Here is a 26,110-nt window from a genome sequence, read left to right on the forward strand (position 1 = left end):
TAAGGTGCAGGAGTTTACTGGTATTAGGTGTCTGGCTGGAGGGAAAAGGGGCAGGAGCAGGGTGCTGGTGGGTGTCTGGCAAGGAGTTTAGATTGTGAACTAGGGCAGTAGATTGGGGTGCAGTATCAAGAGGGATATGGGCTCAGGATGGGGACAAGTGTTTGGGTTATGGCAGAGGGCTGTGGTGCCAGAGGCAGGCTCTGGTCAGGACACTTACCAGTGAGACTTGCAGCTCAGCCCATTCCTCCTCTCACCCCCATGACCTGCGTGGCCTTGTGCTTGGTGACTAAGCCTGAGGGGGCGGGGTGGCTGCTTCCCATGCTGCCTGTTCTTGCAACAGGCAGCTTCCATTGGCCAAAACTGCCCACTGGGATTGTGCTGGGGGCTGGAGCAGCCATAAGGCACTGTTTCCCCCATCCCCTGCCGGCACAAGAAGTGTGTGAAAAAACAAATGGCCCTGCAGCTGCTTTTCTGTGCAGTGTGCGGGGGCGAGGCAAGCAGGGGAGTCTGCATGGGGGCTCCCTGCTGCCTCCATGGGCCTGATCCAGCCAGGGGTGGGTGTTTTGTCCAGGCCTGCTGTAGCGCCACCATGTGCTGCCTGCTACAGCAGGAGTGGCTGGGCTCAAGCTCCAAAAGAGCCATATCTGGCTTCCTCGCAAGCCATAGGTTGAACACTATACTGTAAGTACCCTTCTCACAGATCTATTCTCCCTATCCTCCTTCCCTATTTTGGAATCAAATGACTTAATGGGGGTGGCCACTCTTAGTATTTGTACAATCTTGCATCTAAATCTCATTTCTGAGAGAACTGTGTGTGTGATCCATTGGCTGCTATTTTCCAGAGCATTCCAGCCTTCAGTCCTGTGCTCTACCAAATTTGTTGGTCCATGCTGACAATCTATATGATTTTAATAATTTAGGGAAGTGTAAGGATTCCTTTCTGTATTTCAATATTAAAGAACATGCTTGAAATTCTTGTGTGCACTACCTAAAAGTAAAATTATTTCTCCCACAGTGCTATCGCAAGAATTCAATTCCGCCTCCCAGATGGATCTTCCTTTACTAATCAGTTTCCTTCTGAAGCCCCCTTGGAAGCAGCTAGGCAGTTTGCTGCACAGGTAAGTTAATGTCTCCTTTATTTTTAATTTCAGCAGAGGTAATCCCAGAACACTTTAATGTATCCATAATAGCTGACACACTCATCACTGTTTTTAGAAATTGCAGGGTTTTTTTATTGGGATTAAAGTTGTGTGCTATAGTCAGACTTGACTGAGGTGGACTTTAAACAGTTTCACAAATTGGTTCATAGTTTTCTGCTTTTCTGAACACCAGTCTAGGGGCTTCCTTTTCCCATTCTGTTATATACATCGAGGGCTCTGATTGCAACCTTTTCAGCATCACTTATTCTCTATTTAACAGAACAGTATTAATTCTTTTTTGGGGGGAGAATACCCATTCTACCTAATGAAGAATGTGAGTAACAAGAGAAAGGAAATCAAATATGGAAAACGCATGCATTTTGCTAGGTAAAGGTTTTCCTATTTTGAAATAGAACCCATGGGTCTGTTCAGGAAAGCATATTAAAATTTCCTTATACAGGCAGTCCCCGGGTTATGCGGATCCGACTTATGTCGGATCCGCATTTACGAACGGGGCTTTTCTCGCCCTGGAGTACGTGGGCGGTAGGACCGCCCAGACGCGCCGCGGTCCCGCCACCCGCGTCCTCCGTGACGAGAAAAGCTGCTCCGTGTCTCCCTGGTCTGCTGGGGAGGCGAGGGGGACCCTCCCCCCCCCCCCAGAAGACCAGGGAGACGCGGAGCAAAGCCGCGGAGGACCTGGGCGGCGGGACCGCGGCGCGTCTGGGCGGTCCCCTCGTCCTGGTCCTCCATGGCTTTGCTCCACATCTCCCTGGTCTGCTGGAGGGGGGGGTCCCCCTGGCCTCCCCAGCAGACCAGGGAGATGCGGAGGACCGGGGCAGTGGGACCGCGGCACGTCTTGGTCCCGCCGCCCGCGTCTCCCTGGTCTGCTGGGGGGAGGGGGTGCACTAGTGCGCCCCCCTCCCCCCAGCAGACCAGGTTTTTCTCGGGACACCTGTGGTAGAGCAGCTGGGGCGCTGCCGGTTGGTCCCGCAGCACCGCCTCTCGGCGCTACTGGACCAACCCGGTAGCAGCCCAGCTGCTCTGCCCCAGGCGTCCTAATTCAGCCGCTGCTGGTCAGTTTCAGCAGCGGCTGAATCAGGCCGCCTGGAGCAGAGCAGCTGGGGTGCTGCCGGGTTGGTCCAATAGCGCTGAGGAGCGGCACTACTGGAGCAACCCAGCAGCATCCCAGCTGCTCTGCCCCAGGCGTCCCCAAGTCAGCCGCTGCTGAAACTGACTAGCGGCTGACTACAGGAAGCCCGAGGCAGAGTTGCTCTGCCCCGGGCTTCCTGGAATCAGCAGCAGCTGACTTGGGGACGCCTGGGGTTCTTAAGTTGAATCTGTATGTAAGTAGGAACTGGTGTCCAGATTCAGCTGCTGTTGAAACTGATCAGCGGCTGATTCCAGGAAGCCCGAGGCAGAGCAACTCTGCCTCGGGATTCCTGTAGTCAGCCGTTAGTCAGTTTCAGCAGCGGCTGAATCTGGACGCCAGTTCCGACTTACATACAGATTCAACTTAAGAACAAACCTACAGTCCCTATCTTGTACGTAACCCGGGGACTCTGCCTGTACTCTGAATGTAAAATTATAACCTACAAAGGCTGTCCTCACTATAAGTCCAAGATACATTCCAAAAAACATACATCACAAACACTTGGGAATTTTTTTTACTGTGGCTGACTTCCATTTGTGCAAATTTAGGTTTTTTTTGTGTGATTTAAGAGCAGGGAATAGGAAGACTTAATGCATCAGTTCCTACAAGTATCAACAACTTTAGTGTGGATCAGATGTATATGGAATGACTTATAGTAGATATGCCCTGTATTAAAATAATGTAAATAGCTAGTTTCTTTCTTACAGACTGTTGGCAACACTTATGGGAATTTTTCATTGGCTACAATGTTTCCCAGAAGGGAGTTTACCAAAGAAGATTATGGAAAGAAATTATTGGAGCTAGAACTGGCACCAAGTGCTTCAATAGTATTGTTGCCGGCAAGTATATATTTCTTTTCAGTTCACAGATAAGTACAATATTGTATCTTTCATGACAGATACAGTTCAGACTTAAGTGTCCATTTTACATTATCAGTCCAAGGCAAAATCTCAATTTGTGTAATTCTTTGATACATTTTTGTCTGTTTGGAAAGATGACTCTCCTCATGATGTACTGTTGATTAGTGGTAGCAGTAGTTAACATTGTATGGCGTTTCCCTGGCAATAGGAATTTAAATACCTCAGGATTTAGGAAACTTGGAAGTATGTTTAGTAGATAAAACTGCTACAACAAATTTTTGTTTGGAATTTTGACTTGCACCCTTTCCTTTTCTTTGTCTCTCCCTAGCTAACAAATAGCCCTCTTGTAATGCTAAGTGTATGTTCATTGAGAGCTAGACAAAGGCTAGCATTTAAAAATAAATTAGCATTATTCTTTAGCACTAAGAATAAGCAATGAATGCTTCTCACAAAATTTCCACCATAGATCAATGGTAATGAAATGCCAAAGCATGAACATGTTGCTGCTAGTGCTGGCTCCAGTGACCAGGCTGCAATCTACATTCCTTGAGCTGCTTCCTAGTCACTCAGCCAACTTTTTATTGTAGCTCTTGTCTCTGGTAGATATTTGAAGGGTCACCATAGAAAATCCTAATGTGACTTATCTGGTGCAGAAAGTTGAATAAACTATTTGTGAATATTATTCAGCCATTTACAAAATAAAGTTATTAAAGTGTTTTTATGGTCAGTGTCCAGCATTCACACCCAGTATCGAGATGTTGGAAGAAACTGAAATATGTGTCTAGATATATGCATTGAGCTACTTTTCAACAAGTAGTATTTCAAATATCCTGACTGTATCTATTGCTCTTTAAAATGTTTTAACTTCCTTTGTTCTTGAATAGGCGGGAAGACCTTCCACTTCAGTGGTACAGGCCTCAGGTGGAGACCTTTGGAAATTCTTGGGCACAATACTTTATCCACTCATAGCTGTCTGGAGATTTATTAGCAACTTCTTATTTACCAGCCCTCCCCCCTCACAACCTACAGTAAGAGCAGGACATCAACAAGAACATTCAAATCCTTCACCATCTAGCACAGTTGAGCCAAGCAGGTAAGCAGCTCTGACTCTCATGTCACTTCTAATTTGTACTTACGACTATAAAGCTTCATCTGTTTTATATTTTTAACATCTTGCTGCTGGCCCATGTAAGGATAGTCTAATCTGGTGCATAGGATATTGGACAGGAACTTGGAGACAGGAGTTCTGTTCTTGGCTCTTAAGATTTGCTCTGCTACCTCAGAATACCTCTTAATTTTTTTTATAACATGAACAAATTAATTCAAGAAGGGAAATATTTGAATGTTTTGAACGTATATAGGTGAATTCCAACATTTCAAAATGAACTGTTTTGACTTGAAAGTTTTTCCCTTCATTTTTATTCTGCTGAAACTGTTCACCCAATTTGACCTGAATTTGTGAATGGTTTTGGTTCCCTTTAACCTGCATTTTTTGATGAATTTACTATTGGACTGAAATTTCTCCCATCTCGCCTCAAAAGAGGAGTCTTCTTTGCTGCATTATGCCTGAGGCCTAGTGATGATTTTCAAGGAGAAACTCCTTCTCCACAGCTATAGAACATGGGAAATCTTTCAGCAGGGACTCCACTGGGCTGTTGAGCTAGTTCTCTTTAGTGCAAGAATGGTTAATGTATAATAGGGGAGGGCAGTAATTTTTGATGGGGGACCACTCCAAGATTTTGGAAGTGGTCAAGGGTTGCACTCTGCCAGGATATTAATGGAGGAATTCTGAGGTCTGGGATGGAGGTTGGGTGCAGAAGGGAGCTTGGGGTAAGGGATTAGGGTGCAGAAGGGAAAATGGGGTCTGGGAGGGAGTTTGGGTGAAGGAGGCAGTTGTGACCTAGGGCAGGAGACTGGGGTGCAGGATTTTGGTGATGTGACCTAGGTTAGGAGGGGACTGATCTGAGCAGGAGATTGGGGTGCCAGATCTATGAGGGGTGTGGGTGCAGTAGGGGGCAGAGGATTTGGATATGTGGAGTTGGGGCAAATGGTTGAGGAAGGGAGGGGCTTACCAGCAGAAACCTGAGGCAGACTGTCTACTGCAGGCTGCTCCATGTGATTCCACTCTGGGCATGAGAAGGAGGGAGAAGGCTTCCTACACTGCCCCTGCTCCCAACAAAAATTCTCAGCTCCTTCTGGCCAGAAACTGGGGGAGGAGGGGAAGAACCAATGGGGAGCTAAGAGATTTTGCTGGGGGGAAGGATGAGGATGAGAAGTGACCCTTGTCCCTTCCCTCCCTCCAGCAGCAGTCTGGAAGGAGAATAGCTGGCTTTTTAAAGTGTGAGCTGTTCTCTGGTAGCCTCTTAGCCACCTGTTGGATGATCAGTCATTACCTGGAGAAGGAGCCTCCTATATTCAAGTATCAGAGGGGTAGCCATGTTAGTCTGGATATGCAAAAGCGACAAAGAGTCCTGTAGCGCCTTATGGACTAACAGATGTATTGTCCTATATTCAGTAGCTTTAAAAAAATTAAAATGGCTGGGAAGGTTGGAAATGCTCCAGGTGACTTCCCCAGAATATCAAATCACTGCCTCCTAGTCTATGTTCTCCTTTTTCCCTACTGCCCTCAAACTTTGTTTGTACTTAGAAAATTATTTGCTTCACTTCTGCTGTTGAAGCTGCAAAGGCTCTCTCTCCATGTCAGAACAACTCTATAAGACTGATTTGTTGGACTTCCCGTCAAAATATTTCTATTTAAATTGAGCTCCATGGTCTCTGGAGGAAAGCAAGCGAATTGTAACTTTTTGTTCCAGTCAGAGCAAACCTCAGAGTGAGAGGTTTAGATGTGATGTAGCAAAATGAAAGATACAAATACATTTGCTGTTAAGAAAACTGTTCTCAAATGCATTTTCTTTGTGCCTAGGCAAGCAGTCAGAAAACGAGTACTAGAAAAGCGTGGGGAAGACTTTAAAAAAGAAGGGAAAATATACAGATTGAGGACTCAAGATGACGGAGAGGATGAAAACAACACTTGGAATGGAAATTCTACCCAACAAATGTAATTTTGAGTAACTGGGCAATAATCATTGTTTTCCTTATTTGATTTAATGGGGCTTAGGGGTTACACTGACAACTATATTTTTTTTACATATCCCCTGACTGAAATGCAAATTGCCTAACTCAAAACTAACATGCTATGCTATTTAATATGGTAGAAGTTCAAAGAATTAAAGAGTTTTAAACTTCTATCAGCATTTATAGCCCTACTGCCATCTTGGAATGCATTTTTTTAATCTATGACTTCTGCTACAGCAGTCTAAGACCCAGCATTAATATGGAGTTCTTGGTAGGTGAATGAGGGAGTAAATTGAGCGTGTCAGAAGCATTAGGTAGCAAATCAGATATGTTTAATTTTTCTCTTGCTTCTGCTACTGCAACTGCCACCAAACCTTGTAGTTTTTAATCCCCACACACTCAATAAACGTTTTCAAAAAACTAACATTTCCTATTTTTGTATAAAGTTCATTTAAGTATAGTGTTCAGAGTGTTCATTTTAGGTAAACTTAATTCATTGGCTTTTGTGAAGTATGCCTCATTTCCTGAGCACTTTTTGTAGAGAGGCTTCTGTAACTGTCTAGTATTTCAACATGTACACTAGCCTGGAGTTATTTGCTATAAGAAAGTATAAAATGGGAAACAGAGCTGTCCCTGCCTTTACTATTACCTGCACACTATTTTCCCCAGGTAAATCAGAATATGTAAGGGACTATTACTGCTTAGCATCATGAAGATATATCCTTTGTCCAGACTATTTACAAATACCTCCCATACCATAGTTTGCCTTCAAACTCAAGAAATTCATGTTCTCACTAACAGTTACATATGCAAGAAAAGCCTATTCTAAACTTAAGAATTGCTAAAGGTCTGGTTTAATTAAAAGGTGTGACAAATGTCTGCCATAGCTGCATCATTTTATGCCTTTAGATTAACCAGAGCAACTTCTATATTCAAACTCTATATATTATATATATATAATTGACCTTTTAATTAGTGTAAGTAAAGTTCATTTGCATTACGCCTTTTATTTTACTTTGGGCAGAGGTGAAATACAATGTAGTCTAACCACTGTTAGTAGCCAGGATGAATATTAGGTTAACTTCAATAAAAACAAAGGGATTCCTGCTGTAATTGAGGGAATGTTTAGTAAGGAGACAAGGTATCAGTCAAAATGATCCTATCAGAGACCAACATTGAAGGATAAGTGATAGAAGCAAACAACCAAACTTTGGTTTTTGTATGTTTGTGCAATACCTGTGTAAGAGCTTAATACTGCAACTAATTGGTACTGCAGCATGCAAGACCTCAGTTCAAACAAGTCTTATCTAAAATTTAAATGTTTATGATGTGGATATTCAAACTAAAATCTGTCATTTACAGTGTGTCCAACAACATTATAGAACCTTGAGCCCTTTGGATGTTGCTGTAATATGAACACTGCATGTGAGAAACTAGTATTAGAGGTTTTAAAATACTAACATGACTCTCTGATATTAAAGGGGACAAATAAGCACAGTAAGGTACAATATCACCAGACTAATCAGCTTTTTGGAAAACTTTGAAATTCTAGGACAATTTATTGAATGCATCCCAATTTTTGTAATTTGAGTTTGTCTAATATAAGAATAAAAATGAAGTATTAAATGTTAATTTACAGTGTAAATCAAATTGGATATAGTTTGCTTTGAAGACCTTTTGTAGAAGTGATCAAATTTGTAATATTAAAATCAAAATAGTTGCATACAAGGGGAAATATGCTATGCCTCTTAATCAGTAGCTTGCGATACTTAACATTAGCAAATGTGAACAGCAGTGTCTTCCTCAGAGACTTTCCTCTGTTCCCCTCATCCTGGATATAAATTATACTTCTCTGCTCAAGTTCATTGATTACACAGTTGGAAACAACAAAATTTCAGTCATTTATAGTACCAAACTATCCTTTGCCTTAAATTGGTTCAAAGCCAACCTCCTTAAGTTCTTTAATTATATCAAAAATGGTAACCATCTTGCCAATGCTTTTTGTTTTGATTTCAAAGTAGGTATAAACAGGTGCTAATTAGTTAGCCTTTTGGGTTTTTTTTTTTTAAGTTAGTAATGTTAGCTAGGAATAACAGATTAAAGAAGCTCTTAACAGTAGCTACCTGCAGGTAGCTCAAAACTTAAAAGGGGGGAATATTCTGCATTACATTTTGCACATCTTTTAGAAATTTATATTTTACTTAACTATCTTGATGGTTTATTCACTCTTTGATAACTTGCCATATTTGTATGAAAAGAGAACAAGTCCTAACATACCAATCAGAGCAAAAGCAAATAGCACATACAGTCCTATTTCTGCATTCTGTGAAGTTAAATTTAATCCTAAAAATTGTACTTTTCCACTGGATGCATTGTTCATAAACTCCCCTGTGCTAGCAGTTGGTGAAGTAATACCTGGAAAGACAAGAATATAATATCAGTGCCTCTTCTTTATCAACTACTTAATGCACACTTTTTAGCACCAATCATTGGTACCTAGCTCCCAGAACCCACTTTTGAAAACACCAGAAAAAACGTGCAACAAAATAACTTTGAATGTCACTTTGTCTGTCATGCTAGAGATCATTTTCTATTGCATAGGGAAATGTTGCATTTAAAGGGTCACATTTTCCAAAGAATACCAGATACTTTTGTTTTCAAAAGCATCAATAAGTAAAAGGTATCAAACAAGTATAACATACAGTAAAGAAAACAAAACTGTACATGTTAGATCAATTTGTCTTAGGTGTTTTGGACCCCACTTTGTGAACTGAAATTCCTAGTTCTCGCTGTAGCAAAAAAATGTTTAATTTATGAAAATGTAAAGTAATATTTGAAGGTAAATATAGCAGCCCCACATAGTTCAACATGAAAAACATCAGTTCCCATTGTATTCACCAGTACCAGTTCATTTAGCAATTACTATAACTGAACCTCCACAGTGGATTCTGCTGGGGCTGTAGGGAATTCTACAAAATACTATATTTTATTACATAAAATGAAAAAAAAATCATTGTGATGCTCTTAGCCATTAATATTAATTCCTATGTTCTGTTTCTAGTTACCTTCAGGCTGTGACTGAAGACAAAAATGTGGTCCATTTGCTGGGTCTGGAAAGCCATTGCATTGTATAATTGATGTGTAATATTTTGAAGATTCTTTAGGAATCCTGGGCAGATTGGGATCACTGTAGTTGATATAATACAAACCAAATTTTTCAGCAAAGCCTACTGCCCATTCAAAATTGTCCATCAGAGACCATGCAGTGTAGCCTCGGAGATCAACACCATCAAGTACAACAGCTGTTGAGATGAATCAAATGTGAAAGCATGATCATGTAGATATTTAACTTATTTTACAGGTTGCTATCTACTGTTTATCTTGGCATCTGTAAATATGGACGGCAATTCAATATACTACCAAGACAACATGCATAGTGCTTGGAGGAATTAATTACCTTACACCCCCCACATTTCATATGTCTTCATTTCATTCACTTTGCTTATCTTTGGTGTGTAACTCATTAATTGAACCTCCTCATGGCTCAGCAAGCCAGTATTCTTTGATGGCTGGTATCTTGTGCTTCAGAACCTACAACTTGTCATTTTAAAAAAGTGAATCTCTTTCAGATGATGAAGAAAGCCTTCGCGTTGCAAATAGTGTATAAACTACTCCTGTGATTTCTTCATTGGTGGATGAGAGATGATTATACTTTGACATGCCCAGATCAGAGTTCTAATGGAAGATCATTTATCAGTTCAAAGGCAGTATTGTGCCTCTTACAAAATTAACCCTAAGGGAAGCCAGCAGAATCCTCTCCCTACTCTCACATGAAGGGAGAGGGAGCGAAGAGCCCAGCATGAGAAATAGGACAGGACAGTGCCTCTCTCTTGCTCTTCTTCTGGGAAGAAAATGATGGTACTCTGCTACAACTTCCCAAGCCTGAGAGAGGGAAATAGAAAAAAAACCCCAAGAGGTGGAAAACTGGGGACAGAATTAATTGCTGGGCAGAGCACAGGCAGATGTGGGGGTGAGAAATCTTGAAGCAGAGGCCTAAATCATCTTGCGCAATACATTTATCACACGCATACTGAGGATGGGAAAGGGAAATTTAACAAAATCAAGACCAATTAAAACCCACACTACTTTCTTCTAAAATAAGCTAGCATGTGTTTACACATATGAGGTATTAAATAGCAACACGAAGTAACTGATCTTCTTTAATTCTCACCAAATCATTCTTTGGGCAGTTAAACCAGAAACTACCATGAACAACAGTTCTGAATAGCAAAGTACACTGCAAACTGGCACAATAGTTGGGAGTCTAGACAAGGGTATCACTGCAAGCACTGGAGGCTAAGTACACTGCAGATGCCTAGTGCAACTGGTGGTCCCAGTCTCATTCACAGCAATGTTCAGTGCTGTATCAGGCAAACTTGAAAAGGACAAGTGCTCTCTGCAGTCATAAGAAAACAAATGCAACAAAGGTTTAGATGCTCAAAGTTATTGGTCTTAATTCTGTACTGAGTGTGGCTTGTGGAGGGCTAGAGCTCAAACTATTTGGCCATTGCCAACATGGGGCAGAAGAGACAGACTGATTCCATGAGATGACCCGAGATGATGATGCCAGTGTTTACTTCACTTAAAAACAAGCATTAAAAGAAAATGTGAAACCATTGTCTTGATCACTACTTGAACTACTGCTCTCTGCAGATTGTAATGAGGGTACTTGTACCTTTTAATGCTTCATTAATGTAACTCTTATAGTAGTGTATTCGCCAAGTGTCATTTAGGCCTCGGTCGCCACGTTCAGAAATCCCATTCTCCGTAACATAAATTGGAGGGTTATTATATTCTTCCTTTATCCACTTCAGGATCTTTCTGAAGCCGAAGGGGGTCACCTTTAACCAGAAGGAACCAGAGCCCAGCCAGCTGCGATCAGTTATTGAAGCTACCCCCCTGTGGATGAAAATCAGAATATAACAGCAATAAAACACCTTATTCTGTCCCTTCCACAGCTTAGGCCAAGGATCATATTGTACGTTATTTAGCTGTATTTACAGCAGTGCCTACAGGTTCCAGTCAGGGCTTTGTACAGACAGCCAGTTCCTTCCCTGACGACCTTACTCAGATTCAATAGTATATGCTCTATAATGAACAAAAAATGGTAACAGATCACATGAATTAGCTGCTTGAGAAGCTCTATCCCTCAACTTCTGGGTCTTTGGGGCTGAAGTAAGAGAAGCGATAGCACAAAAGCTGGCAGTCCTCACCAAAAACTACCCCTGGAGAGGAGAATGTTCAGGGAAGCAGGGAAATCAGGCAGCACATATAAGGGAGAAGAGACTTGGGTACAGTTTGCAAGAGCAGAAATGAAGGGAAGCAGGAAATTGAGTGGCATGTGAAGGTTGAGAAAACCACTAGGTGGCAGGGAAGGAAAGGGGCTTGAGGGGAGAGAAGAACAGAGCAAATGATTTTTAATTTTATTTTTTTTGGGGGGGGGGGGAGGGTGAAATAACGTAATGGCTAATTGTTTTGCAAAAGGTAGGGCAAAAATCAAATTTAATTCAAGGCAGTAACACAAAAGAACCTTTGCTTTAGCATTACTTTCCCCCAGGTAAGTAGTTGCTATGGCAGCCTTGAGAAAAAGGTGTCATTCTAATTGGGTGTGGGGAATGTGATCCTGACTTGTCTGTTAAGATGTAGTCCATCACGAAAGAGTTCCAGAACCACTGGCTTAAGCTATGTTAAAAGCTAGCTGGTGTGCGCAGTCTCTCAAGTAATTTCATTTAGTGTTCTCCTGGAGGATCTACTGTCTGTAGCTAAATACTTTAGACCCTCCAAGAGAATTTTCAATCTTGCTTTCCTTGTGCATCAGACACAATTTTGGGGACACAAGCAATGCAAGACTGAGTCCATAGTGTGTATAGTTTTTGGTTAAAATAATAAAGAAGGATTCAAGCTTCAAACAATGGCAGGTTTTAGAGAGCTACTAGGTTCAAGGGAGTTTATGTACAACTGGTTTAAAAACTCAAAAAAGCACCAAAAAAAATAGGACTTCTAAGATACATAGGCTACATCTACACTGCTGGTTTTGCCAGCAGTGAGTATGCTAATGAGGCATGGATTAGCATATCGCCGTGCCAGCATTTTTGGGCAAAGGGTTTCTGCGTGGAAAAAAAAGTAGTGTGGATGTTTTCTTTTTGCACAAAAACCCCTTTTCCCGCCAGATCAGTAAACCTCCTTTTTGGGGGCATAAGGAGGTGTTGGGAAAAGGGGTTTTTGCACAAAAAGAAAACATCCACACTACTTTTTTTCCTGCAAAAACCCTTTGCGCAAAACTGCCTTGCATGATTTATGCAAATGAGGTGAGGTGATATGCTAATTGTCACCTCATTTGCATACTCTGCTGGCAAAACCAGCAGTGTAGACTTAGCCAGAGAGTACTAAATTTGACAGGATTTTTCTGCAGTCCTTCACATTGTTTGTGAGGGATGCTGTGATCTCTAGAGAAACCTGCCCTCTGTGGGATGTGCTCCTATCATGGGGTATGTCTACACTACAGCGCTAATTCGAACTAACTTAATTCGAACTAACTTAATTTGAATTAGTTAATTCAAACTAACGGATCCAGACTAAAAAACTAGTTCGAATTAGCGTTTTGCTAATTCGAACTAGCATGTCCACATTAAGTGGACCCTGAACCGGGGTTAAGGATGGCTGGAAGCAGTGCCGGCAGGACATCAGATGAGGACTTAGAGTGTGGAGCTGCTGCCTCAGGCTAGCTGAGGGCTGTGCTTAAAGGGACCCGACCCCCACTCCAGACAGACAGTTCTCAGGGGTGCCCCGCTTGCAAAGCAGTCCTGGCTTGGAGTGCCCTGAGTGCCCACACTGGGCACATCACAGCACTCAGCCATCAGACCGGCTGCACTTGCCGCAGGCTGCCATCTGGGGAGGGGAGGCAATTGGGGGGCTGCAGGAGAGCTTCCACCCCCAGAAGCCCGCAGAGCCAGCCCAGTCCTCCCCATCGGGGGCTCATACCCCATTCCTCCCTCACCTCCTTCCACTTACCCTTCCCTAGCCCCCCTTCCTGATGTACAAAATAAAGAAAACGTGTGGTCAAAAATAGAATCTCTCTATTGAACAAAACTCGGGGAGACTGGGAAAAGGAGGTGGGAGAGGGGAAGAGAGAGGGTGGGAGAGGGGAGGGCAACTACAATGATGAGGGGTTTGGAACAGGTCCCATATGAAGAGAAGCTAAAGAGACAGGGACTTTTCAGCTTAGAAAAGAGGAGATGGAGGGGGGATATGATAGAGGTCTATAAAAGCATGAGTGGTGCGGAGAGGGTGCATCAAGAAAAGTTCTTCATTAGTTCTCATAATAGAAGGACTAGAGGACACCAAAGGAAAGGAATGGGTAGCAGGCTTCAAACTAGTAACAGAAAGTTGTTCTTCACAAAGCAAAGAGTCAACCTGTGGAACTCCTTGCTGCAGGAGGCTGTGAAGGCTACAACTAGAACAAAGTTTAAAGAGAAGTGAGATCAAGTCATGGAGGTTGGGTCCATGGAGTGGTATTAGCCAGGGGGTAGGAGTGGTATCCCTGCCCAAAGTTTGTGGAAGGCTGGAGAGGGATGGCACAAGACAAATGGCTTGGTCACTGTCTTCGGTCCATCCCCTCCAGGGTCCCTAGGGTTGGCCGCTGTCGGCAGACAGGCTACTGGGCTAGATGGACCTTTGTTCTGACCCAGTACGGCCATTGTAAGCTCAGGGCTCAGGGACGGGGGTCTCAGTGGACCCCCTTGATTTTCATGCACACCTGCTCCTGGGTGGCCAGGCTGGCAGCTCTCCTGCCCTAGATGGCCACTTTCCTGTGCCTAGTGCGGAGGTCGTGGACGAGGTCTACCATGTCCGCACTAGACCAGGAGGTCCCCGCCTCTTGCGGTCCCGGGCAAGCTCCCGGGAGCCGCCAGCCTGGTCCCGGGAAGAGGGGGAGGGCTGGGAGGCATCGGGTGGCTGGCTCGAGCCGTGCCAGGTGCAGGGTCTGCTAGCTGGGTGCTGGCAGGCTTGCACCTGGCACGGGCACCGTAGCCAGCCCGTGCCCCTTTAAGGGGTCCAGGGCCGGGAGGGGGGCAATAGAGTTTCCCTGGTGTTGGCCAGAGTGGCCACCAGGGAAAGCTGGGGAGGGCTAGCCTCCCACTAGTTCGAATTAAGGGGCTACACACCCCTTAATTCGAACTAGTAAGTTCGAACTAGGCTTAGTCCTCGTACAATGAGGTTTACCTAGTTCGAACTAAGCGCTCCGCTAGTTCGAATTAAGTTCGAACTAGCGGAGCGCTAGTGTAGCGCCTATCAAAGTTAATTCAAACGAACGCTCGTTAGTTCGAATTAACTTTGTAGTGTAGACATACCCATGCTTACTTATTGAGTCTTTCCAAGTCCAGTCTGATATAATTTAAAGCAACAGTTAACTTTTTCACTGATATCAGGGGTCATACTGTAATTTGCTTTTTTCTCCATGTATGTAGATCATTCCCAGAAGTGATGGGAGTTGGATGTGATGTCTTCTTGATGAGAAAACATGGTCTCTCTGATCTCTATTTCTCTCTCATATCCTGCTGAATTTATACCCAACTCCCACTCAAATTATGGGAATTAGCTACAGATTCCCTCCATACATTGAAGAGAGGAAAATTGCCAGTATTTCCCTCTAATAAAAAGAACCCGTATTTGCTAATTTATTAAATATTAAACTAGGCCTGATGAGTTATTTTAATATTGAAATAAGCTTTTTATATGTGAAATATTTAAGTTGTTTCACTCTTAAAGCTTCAAAGTGTAGTTGGTACACACATTCCATTATGATTAGCACACATTTAAGTGTCTAGAAACCAGGTCGTCTGCCATCTAGAAGGCAGTGTAATAACAAACCATTTTTAAGACTAACACATTTTCCTTCATTAGTGGTTCTGTTCTTAACTGTGCTTGCTAAAAATGCATAGTCATAAGCCTGTGACTATAGAGCAAACGCAGTAAGTATCACATTTATTCCCTGAATTCTGAACAGTACCCAAACTTCTGAGTGAGCCAGTGACTATTTTACTAGCCCAAGTCATGGTGGTTCTCTTAAAGGCCTTGTCAAGTTAATTTTTATTGTCCAACATTGATCATATTGACACACAAGTGTGTGTGTGTGTGTTATTTGACTATGACTTAATGCTTGTGTCTTACCTATCAGCATCATAGGATGAGATGGCAGAAGAATACTTTAAGTTGTATGCCAGTATTGTGGTATAATGATTGAAACCAAAGAAGTCAAATGTGCCTTTAATTCTCTGCTTTTCGCTTTCAGTAAATTCTGGCAATCTGTATTAAAAGGGAAAAACAAGAAAGATTAAAATTCCTTTAATGGGAAATGTTTAAAGGATTGACCACAAATTTATTTTTTCCAGAAACTAACATTTTGGATTTTATAGGCAAACTGCAAAACGCCATCAGAGACTTTTTAGCACTTGCTCAACAAAATCTGCAGAATGCTCAGAAAGCCTGGTATGATAAACATGCCAGAGAGTGTTCCTTAAAGGTAGATGAACAAGTCATGGTCTTGAAGGTGCTCCAGGCCAATAAGATGAAAGCATCGTGGGATGGAACATACACAGTCTGAAAGCATATAGGAGCAGTTAACTACCTCATAGCATTCCCAGACCCTAACCTTGAGTCTAAAGTGTATCATGTTAATTCTCTAAAGCCTTTTTATTCCCAAGAATCTGACAAGGTGTGGAGGCTACTGATTATTAGCAGCATTCTTGACATCTCACACAGCAAACAACTGAAAACGTTATTGCCAGAATTAAGGTTTTAAGCCACTGTTGGGTAACAGCCAGACTATACAGTAGAGAAGATATGAGTTGTTACATATCAGGAAGCACTGCTGGGAGCCCATCACTGCAGAACTGAGCAGACTACAGAATGTTCCTAGACATGTTTATTTTACAGGGAAGGTGGTAGAGATAGTTTATCATCATAGCCCTGAATTCTAATTCTCTATCCTCCAATCCTTTCATAATACATACAACAGGTAGTTTGCTTACTGAGTTTCACTGGCACTGCACCTGCCTTGGAAATTTCCCGGTGATAAACAATATCTAAGTGGAAACACCAGGCACTAGTTTAGAATCATACCCAACAATCAGTTACTGTGAGACCACAGTTTTAACCATGGGAACATACTACCTCAGGTGCAAGGGTCACTGCAAATTTATCACAACTACTTCACCCCGCTTTAAAATAATCAGAAATATTTCCCAGCCCAAACATCCTTACCAGAACAGAAATTTTGCAAGATGGAAGATAATAAGACATGAGCAAATACAAGGCACTTACCGTGATTTGCTCAGCCCTTGGGCCAGGCTGCGCTCCCGTACCCTTGTTTTCATCACTTCGTTGTAATCACCATTTTTGAAAATGGGATGAGCAAACCAGCCACCATAAAACTAAGCCAAGGGAATGAGAGAGAGGGTGGAGAATTAAAGAATGCATCTCCAACTGAATGCTGTGCAAAAATATGAACTCATATGCTATTAGCCACTGGCAAAATTTGTGCCATACCATTTACCAGCAACTTAAAATGCATGAGAAAACAGAGATGCAAGGAAGTGCCTTATGTTATCAGTAAGAACAAGGCTGAAGTGCTGTATTACTATTTGGGCTCTTTGCTGCTTACAGACTATATAATGTATAATTGCTCTGCTATAGGGTATTATAAAAGAGAAGATGGGCATCCCTTGGAGACCAAAATCTTAAGGAGGTTCTATACACAATTAAAACTAATCAGTACATAAAAAGATTTTAAGAGCCACAATGTTAGACTTGGTTTACTGCAACAATCTGCTAGAAAATGGTAAGGCAGCAATCCAGGTCAAGGCATCTCTGCATCACAGTACGTAGGCATGGTAACTGTGGGATTACGAAATTGGGAGTAAGAAAGAGTAAAGGATGGGTTGGTGAGATCTCTTGTGTACCTGAACATATCGCCTAGCAGCATCAATATCTTCCTGCTTGTCGGGGTTTCTTGGTTCAGCCCAATCAGAATTAATGGTAATGGAAATTAATCCTCCTTGTTTGGTCCGGTAGGTTTCATTGTAAAGATGCCAGACTTCAGCATGGGCCTTTATTAAGTTGTGCCCTACTATGTAAGGAGCTTTACCTGGTCTAGCAAAGATTCCTGAAGAGAGAAATATGAGGTGAGACAGGGCTACTCCCACAAGCGACCCTGCCGTTTCCAGCCGAGCAACACAGGAAGAGCCATTAGATCTGCCAGGTAATGAAAAAATGCCATCCCCTCTAGCTCCGCAGCGGCCATACTGCAGAGCAGAGGGATCTAGAAGGGGGGAGGAAGGGCCGAGGAGGAGGAGGGGAATAATTTTGATGGGGGGGAGGAGGCTATTCCAAGTTTTTGGCACGTGGTTAAGGGCCACACTTTTCTATCAAAAGGTGCGGGGTCTGGGATGGATGTTGGGTGCAGAAGGAAGTTCGGGGTAGGGGACTGAGGTACAGGAGGGGGCATGGGTTCTGAGAGGGAGTTTGGGTGAAGGAGGGAGCTGTGACCTGAGACGGGGATTGGGGTGCAGGGTCTGGAAGGGGGAGTAGGGGTGCAGGAGTCGATATTGACCTGGGGGAGAGGTGTTAGAGGGGGTGCAAGGTCTGGGAGGAGTTGTGACCTGAGGAGGAGGGTGAAAAGGGTTTGGGTGACTTGGGGCAGGGGACTTGGGTGCAGGGTTGGGGAGACAGTATGGGTGCAGGAGATATTCTGGCCTGGGTGAGGGGTGTAGGTTCTGGGAGGGAGTTGTGACCTGAGGAAGAAGGGGGTGGTGACCTGGGGAGCGGAAGAGGGTGGGATGCCAGAGGCAGGCTCTGATCAGGAGGCCCTTATCTTAGGTGGCTCACATCCAGCAGCCCAACAGGGACCCTGAGCCAATGGGTGCTGCAATGATTGGCTTGGGGGTGAGTCAACACATAAATTCTCTCTTCCCTTCCTCTCACCGGGGCATCTGGTGCACAGAGGGAGCCTCCAGCCATTTTGAGCAGCCTTGAGGTCTTGGCAGGGTAGACTGTGGACCAGATCAAAAGTACTGGCAGGCTGGATCTGGCCCGGGGGCTCGGTCTTGCCTGCCTCTGGTCTAGAACATATAAAGTATCTTTCCATGGGATTAAAGGAACTCTTCCCTTCCTGCAGATCCACGATGGGGGAGGAAGTTGCATGCCTACTCTCCCATGAGAAGATGATTTTAAGAATATGAAGCATGAGCACTGTAGAAGTTCCAGATCTCACATGCAGGTGCCTCCACAGGGGATACAGTATGACCCTGTCTTTCTGGATAATTATATTGCCCTCAGTACTTTAGTATGAGGGTGACCAGATGTCCCAATTTTATAGGGACAGTCTCAATATTCAAGTCTTTGTCTTAGGGTGGAGGGGTAATAGGACCTATCTCCATTTTTCTCACTTGCTACCTGGTCACCCTATGTAGTACTCCACTCACAACAACAGATGTTCTCCTTGCAATGCTCCTGATTAAGTAAAACTTTATAAATCCCAATTTTATAAAATCTTGAAGTGTTTTCTACACACATATTTGACTGTCCATCAGTAATTCACATTGTTATTTCCCAACCTGATATGCGGGGGAAGCAATGTTCCATGAAATATTCTTTGGAAATTCCCATTTTACAGATAAGGGACTGAAGCAGCGAGACATAAAAGTGACTTGCCCAAGGTCACAATGAAATTCTGTGGCAGACCCAGGAACTTAACTCAGACCTTTTCAATCCCAATCCAGTGCCTTAACCAGAAGATCATCCTTTGTCTCCTGAGTACCCATGAACTTGCTTCTCAGAGCATCTCATTCACACCTTAGAACACAGTTTAAATACAGCAGCCATACCTGGAGCAGATGTGCCATAGCCATAGCCGAGATTTGCGATTATATAGGGTTCATTGAGGGTTATCCAAAATTTCACCTTGTCTCCCAGCCTTTGGAAAAGTAACTCTGCATATTCTTTAAATCTCTGGACTATAGTTTCATTCTCCCACCCTCCAATGTTCTGTAGGGCCTGGGGAAGGTCCCAGTGGTAAATAGTTACCTGTGTAGAGAGATAATTACCAACATCGCTAGCTACTTTATGAATGAATTAATGATTATCTTATAAAGAAATGGACAAGTGACATGACATTACTTTAAAAAAAACAACCCTGCATTATCACGATTATTGCTGACTGAAAGGCATTTACATTAATTGAACAGTATCATCTCCTAAAGCTTATATTGTGCGCAGCTAAATACATTTGTTACTAATACATAAAAATACAGGCAGTCCCTGAGTTACACGGATCCGACTTATGTCGGATCCGCAGTTTCGAACGGGGATTTTCTCGCCCCGGAGGACTGGAGCGGCGGGACACCTGGTCCCGCCGCCTGCCTCCTCCAGGGTGAGAAAAGCTGCTCCCCGTCTCCCTGGTCTGCTGGGGGAGCCAGCAGACCAGGGAGACGGGGAGCAAAGCGGCGGAGGACCCGGAGCCGGACCCGCGGCCGCTTCCAGATCAGCTTCCAGACCAGGGAGACGCTGAGCAAAGCGGTGGAGGACCCGGGTCCGGACCCACGGCGCTTCCAGCTGATCTGGAAGCACCGCAGGTCGGGCCCGGGTCCTCCGTGGCTTTGCTCAGCGTCTCCCTGGTCTGCAGACCAGGGAGACGCTGAGCAAAGCCGCGGAGGACTCGGGCCGGACCCGCGGCGCTGAACTGGAAGCACCGCGGTCCGGCCCGGGTCCTCCGCCGCTTTGCTCCACGTCTCCCTTGTCTGCTGGGGGGGGACGCAGCTAGTGCCCCCCCCCCCAGCAGACCGGGGAGACGTGGAGCAAAGCCCGGGGCCTGTGGTGGAGCAGGTGGGGCGCTGCCAGTTGGTCCCGCAGCACCGCTCCTTGGCGCTACTGGACCAACCCGGCAGCACCCCAGCTGCTCTGCCCCAGGAGTCCTGATTCAGCCGCTGCTGATCAGTTTCAGCAGTGGCTGAATCAGGACGCCTGGGTCAGAGCAACTGGGGTGCTGCTGGATTGGTCCAGTAGTGCCGAGGAGCGGCCGCGCTACTGGACCAACCCAGCAGCACCCGAGCTGCTCTGCCACAGGCGTCCCCAAGTTAGCCGCTGCTGAAACTGATCAGCGGCTGACTACAGGAAGCCCGAGGCAGAGTTGCTCTGCCCCGGGATTCCTGGAATCAGCTGCTGATCAGTTTCAGCAGCAGCTGACTTGGGGACGCCTGGGGTTCTTAAGTTGAATCTGTATGTAAGTCAGAACTAGTGTCCAGATTCCACCACTGTTGAAACTGATCAGTTTCAGCAGCGGCTGAATCTGGATGCCAGTTCCGACTTACATACAGATTCAACTTAAGAACAAACCTAAAGTCCCTATCTTGTACGTAACCCGGGGACTGCCTGTACTACTACAGATTGAACCTTTCTAGCCCAGCGCTTTCTGGTCAGCAACATCCGTGGAGTCCAGCATGATTTTAGTTAGCTGGATGTCCACTTATCATGGATTTGGCCAGGTTTCTTACAGCCATCCATCCTGGCTCTCACTGTTCGGTGTGGGTCTGGCCCACAAAAGCTCATCACCTAATAAACCATCTTGTTAGTCTTTAAAGTGCTGCATAGTCCTGTCCTTTGTTTCAACAAGACCAGATGAACACAGCTACATCTCTATTATTGTTCGGTGCTGTTATTTATCTTCATCAACAATTTAGATATTGGCATAGAAAGTACTCTCATTAAGTTTTCAGATGATACCAAGCTGAGAGGGGTTGCAACTGCTTTGGAGGATAGGGTTAGAATTCAAAATGATCTGGACAAATTGGGGAAATGGTCTGAGATAAACCGGATGAAGTTTAATAAAGACAAATGCAAAGTGCTCCACTTACGAAGGAACAATCAGTTTCACACATACAGAATGGGAAGCGACTGTCTAGGAAGGAGTACGGCAGAAAGGGATCTAGGGGTTATAGTGGAACACAAGCTAACTATAAATCAATAGTGTGATGCTATTGCAAAAAAAGCAAACAAGATTCTGGGATGCATTAACAGGTGTGTTGTGAGCAAGAGACAAGAAGTCATTCTTCCACTCTACTCTACGCTGGTTAGGCCTCAGTTGGAGTACTGTATCAGAGGGGTAGCTGTTGGAGTATTGTATCCAGTTCTGGGCACCGCATTTCAAGAAAGACGTGGAGAAATTGGAAAGGGTCCAGAGAAGAGCAACAAGAATGATTAAAGGTCTAGAGAACATGACCTATGAAGGAAGGCTGAAAGAATTGGGTTTGTTTAGTTTGGAAAAGAGAACATTGAGGGGGGACACGATAGCCGTTTTCAGGTATCATCTAAAAGGGTGTCATAAGCAGGAGGGAGAAAACTTGTTCATCTTGGCCTCTGAGGATAGAGCAAGAAGCAAGGGGTTTAAATTGCAGCAAGGGAGGTTTAGGTTGGACATTAGGAAAAAGTTCCTAACTGTCAGGGTGGTTAAACACTGGAATAAATTACCTAGGGAGGTTGTGGAATCTCCATCTCTGGAGATATTTAAGAGTAGGTTGGATAAATGTCTACCAGGGATGGTCTAGACAGTACTGGGTCATGCCATGAGGGCAGGGGATTCAACTCGATGACCTCTCAAGGTCCCTTCCAGTCCTAGTATTCTATGATTTAGCTCTTATTTACCTCTAAATATCTTCTAAGACCCCAGGAAGCAGTGGAAATGTTGGCAATGCTGCTACACAATATTGACCTGTGGTCCGGCAAGTTCTCTGGTTTGGCAGCAGTCAGGTCCCAACAGTGCCAGACTAGAGAGTTTCAATCTGTACTAGCATCTTTTCTGACACTGCCAAACATCCAGCCCTGGAGATGCATCTATTCATTCCAGGTTTAGAACTGATCCTTAATGTAATCAAAAGTCACAACAGCCCAGAGATGGAGCCAAGAGGATGATTACTGCTATCTTAGGGTATGACTACACTACCCCGCTAGTTCGAACTAGCGGGGTAATGTAGGCATACCGCACTTGCAAATGAAGCCCGGGATTTGAATTTCCTGGGCTTCATTTGCATAAGCCGGGCACCGCCATTTTTAAATCCCGGCTAGTTCGAACCCTGTGCCGCGCGGCTACACGCGGCACAAACTAGGTAGTTCGGACTAGGCTTCCTAGTTCGAACTACCGTTACTCCTCATTCCACAAGGAGTAACGGTAGTTCGAAGTAGGAAGCCTAGTCCGAATTACCTAGTTCGTGCCGCGCGTAGCCGCGCGGCACAGGGTTCGAACTAGCCAGGATTTAAAAATGGCGGTGCCCGGCTTATGCAAATGAAGCCCAGGAAATTCAAATCCCGGGCTTCATTTGCAAGTGCGGTATGCCTACATTACCCTCCTAGTTCGAATTAGGAGGGTAGTGTAGACATACCCTTAGTTACTTCACCAGTTCTGGAATTGTCATCAAAACAAGCTACAATTAGAATCTGATACCTCTTCTCCCTGCACGCAGGCAATACAAAACAGTAAAATGATAGCCCCATAAATTTAAAGATTTACCAAGACATCCAAGATTCCCTGAGACTCAAGCATTCTTTCTCTCCCCCCCCCCCCCACCCCCCCGCAGGCCTGCATTTCACACCACAAGGATTGCTGCTGGAAATGCTACCAGATATGGTTTCTCTATCCTTTTAAATAAAATTCCTATTTTCTGTACTAGGCTCAGACATTCACGTTTGAAGGGGAAAATAATAAGCTATTGACACAAATAGGGCCAAATCTACAAGAATATTGAACTACCTCAACTCCTCCTGAAGTCCATAAAAATTGAGAGAATTCAGCAACTCTTAGGACCACAGCTCAGGGACAACTGCACTTGGCAATTTGAGAATATGGAGAATTTTATTTTTGGCATCAAATGGTTTTTAACAGCTTTCTATGGGATTCACAGTCAAAGCATCATTATTTGCTACAATGGAGACTAAAGTTAGATATTGAGTAAAACTGTCTAACTCAAAGGGTAATTAAGAACTGAACAGGTCCCTTAGGGAATTCCCCATATGCAAAGTATTTAAGAAAAGCTTAGGCCACCCTGACTGCCACTTGTCTAAGTGCACTTGATCCTGCTTCAGCATGGAGGAATGGACAAGATGATCTCTTGAAGTTATTTCAAATAGTTAAATCATAAAAATGTAAGGCTAGAAAGTCTGTCCTGTCATACAGTGTGTAAATTAATAAATGCATAAAAAGGTCCCAAATAGCTGAAAACTGAATACAGTAAACTTCCGATAATCCGGCACCTTTAGGACCCATGGGGTGCTGGATTATCAGATTTGCCAGACTATCGGAAGGGGGGGCTATGACGGGTCTGGGGTGGAGGGGATGCCACCCTAGACCCCTCATAGCCCCCCCTTCCAATAGTCCGGCTCTGCCCCAGGCGTCCCTGATTCAGCCGCTGCTGGGTCAGTTTCAGCAGCGGCTGAATCGGGATGCCTGCAGAAGAGCAGCTGGAGTGCTGTGGGGTTGGTCTGGTAGCGCCGACCCTTGGCGCGGCGAGACCAACCCGGCAGCATCCCAGCTGCTCTTGGGGATGCCTGGGGCAGAGCAGCTGGGGTGCTGCCGGGTTGGTCCCGCAGCGCCATTCCTCGGCGCTATTGGACCAACCCGGCAGCACCCCAGCTTCTCTGCCCCAGGCGTCCCTAAGTCAGCCGCTGCTGAAACTGATCAGCGGCTGACTCCAGGAAGCCTGAGGCAGAGCTGCTCTGCCCTGGGCTTCCTGGAGTCAGCCGCTGGTCAGTTTCAGCAGCGGCTGAATCAGGACGCCTGGAGCAAAGCAGCTGGGGCGCTGCCGGGTTGGTCTGGTAGCACCAACCCTTGGCACTGCGAGACCAAGCAGGCAGCACCCCAGCTGCTCTGTCCCAGGTGTACCCAAGTTAGCCGCTGCTGAAACTGATCAGGGGCTGATTCCAGGAAGCCCAGGGCAGAGCAGCTCTGCCACAGGCTTCCTGGAGTCAGCCGCTGGTCAGTTTCAGCAGCGGCTGAATCGGGGACAGCTGGGGTAGAGCAGCTCCAATGGTCCGTCTACCCAGCGCACTTCCGGGTTCCTGATGGTGCCGGACCATCAGATGCCAGACCATCGGAGTTTTACTGTAGTAACAAACTGTAAATACTGTGATGATTGAACCTACTAATAGTGTAAACAAGACGACCTCTCCAACAATGCTTCTCACCAGGGGGACTGACAGATTTGCTGGGCCTCTCAGCAAAATATGGGGGGAAAGAGGAGACTGGCTCCATTCTCCCGGAAGGGACGGGGCCTTGGGTGAAATGAGTGAGGGTGGGGCAGCCACATCTCAGCGTTGCCCAGAGCCTGCTACGCTTCTCTTCGTCCCCCAGCCAGCCCATAGCAGTGCACAGTGTGCACCTCGCAGGTGCCAGCATCAATTTAAAAGGCCTGGGATTCTGGAGGCGGCTGAGAGATCCAGGTCCTTTTGAGTCACCAGACCACAGGACAACTACCCTTATTCCCCCCTCGCCATCAGGAGACCATATTGTAACTGTTATCATTGCTTCTCGCTGACAACTGACAGTCTAGGTTTCAAAATGACATCATCAACAGATGTTTACCTGAGGTTTAATATTAGATGCAAGGAGAGCATCAATAAGCCTCTCATAGTAGCGTAATCCATCTTCATTTATATGTTTTGTGGTTCCATCTGGGAGAACACGAGGCCAGGAGATTGAAAAGCGATAGTGAGACACCTTGAGAGCTTTCAGACTAGTCAAGTCCTTCTCCAACTTGTGGTAGCTGTCACAAGCCACATCTGCATTTTCATCATTGCTAATTTTCAAGGGAGTATGAGCAAACTGGTCCCAAATGCTAAGTCCTTTCCCATCTGCTCGCCAGGCTCCTTCAATCTAAAATGGTATAAAAACAAGTTCTCCTGATTTTGACATTTAATCTCAATTTTAGGACATTCGTGTTGGTGGCCCTCAATCTGAGAGTAACTATAATAAGCTCCTCCAATTTTACTAAACCCCAATTTTATGAAAGCTTTGAATGTCCTCTGAAAACAATCAATTGCTCAACACGTAATTGGGGGGCATTATGATTTCCTAACCTGATATGCTGCAGTTGCTACGCTCCATGAAAAATTCTTTGGAAATTCACCATATAAAAATTCATCCTCTTTTGGTAGGGGGATCCCGTTGTTGCGTATGACTTCAGCATAGTACACAGCAGAGCGTTTGGGGGTTCTTGGCCTGTTAGGATTTTCAAAATCAACTTGGTGCAGTCCAAACCTGGCACTGTAACCATGCAACCATTCAAAGCTGTCCATGAGAGACCAAGCCACATATCCTCGAAGATTAACGCCATCCAACTTGTAGGCTGAAAAATATTTTAAAAAGAAACAGTTGCTTGGACAATATACATAACAGAACAGTGCCACAGTGAGGTTTCCTTGTGTGAGCTATAATGGTATTGCAGAGAATTCATGTGTGAACACAAACACTACATGCATCATACACCCCTTCAGGAAGTAGGGCTAGAACCCTCATCCTTGGGCTAAGAGACCTGCCTTAGTAATACTAGAATCATCCCTTACTATTTGGGTGGGCCAGCACCTAGAGGGCAATGTCACACACACAAAGTTAGTACATTACAGCATGGTTTACCAACTGGCTTTTATCAGAAGAGAGTGAAAGCTCTAGTGACTCTTCTGGGAGGGGTAGGGTTGTCAGGTGTCCGGTATTGACTCGGACAGTCCAGTATTTTTGCCTCCTGTCCGGTAAAAAAAATCCAGAAAATACCAGACTTTTTAGACAACTG

The 26,110-nt window shown here is 44.7% G+C and overlaps 2 protein-coding genes across 5 annotated transcripts in view; one reads left to right on the top strand and one right to left on the bottom strand.

The window, feature by feature from the left end:
* Positions 1–6,648, top strand: part of UBXN4 (UBX domain protein 4) — a 29,941-nt gene extending 23,293 nt beyond the window's left edge. For all 3 annotated transcript variants that reach the window (XM_006117050.4, XM_006117051.4, XM_075933303.1), the window contains 4 exons: positions 1,016–1,118; positions 2,997–3,128; positions 4,034–4,242; positions 6,073–6,648. In XM_006117050.4, coding sequence (XP_006117112.2) covers positions 1,016–1,118; positions 2,997–3,128; positions 4,034–4,242; positions 6,073–6,211 — 583 coding nt within the window. In that variant the 3' untranslated portion in view covers positions 6,212–6,648. The remainder of the gene's footprint in view (positions 1–1,015; positions 1,119–2,996; positions 3,129–4,033; positions 4,243–6,072) is intronic.
* A 121-nt stretch (positions 6,649–6,769) lies between these two features.
* LCT (lactase) overlaps positions 6,770–26,110 on the bottom strand; it is a 44,562-nt gene continuing 25,221 nt past the window's right edge. For both annotated transcript variants that reach the window (XM_025181643.2, XM_075933291.1), the window contains 9 exons: positions 25,401–25,669; positions 24,907–25,197; positions 19,166–19,364; positions 17,243–17,445; positions 16,605–16,714; positions 15,453–15,587; positions 10,960–11,183; positions 9,290–9,526; positions 6,770–8,639 (listed from right to left, as the gene is read on the bottom strand). In XM_025181643.2, the coding sequence (XP_025037428.2) occupies positions 8,443–8,639; positions 9,290–9,526; positions 10,960–11,183; positions 15,453–15,587; positions 16,605–16,714; positions 17,243–17,445; positions 19,166–19,364; positions 24,907–25,197; positions 25,401–25,669 (1,865 nt within the window). In that variant the 3' untranslated portion in view covers positions 6,770–8,442. The remainder of the gene's footprint in view (positions 8,640–9,289; positions 9,527–10,959; positions 11,184–15,452; positions 15,588–16,604; positions 16,715–17,242; positions 17,446–19,165; positions 19,365–24,906; positions 25,198–25,400; positions 25,670–26,110) is intronic.

This window comes from Pelodiscus sinensis, chromosome 7, assembly GCF_049634645.1.
Source record: "Pelodiscus sinensis isolate JC-2024 chromosome 7, ASM4963464v1, whole genome shotgun sequence".
Taxonomy (NCBI): Eukaryota; Metazoa; Chordata; order Testudines; family Trionychidae; genus Pelodiscus; species Pelodiscus sinensis.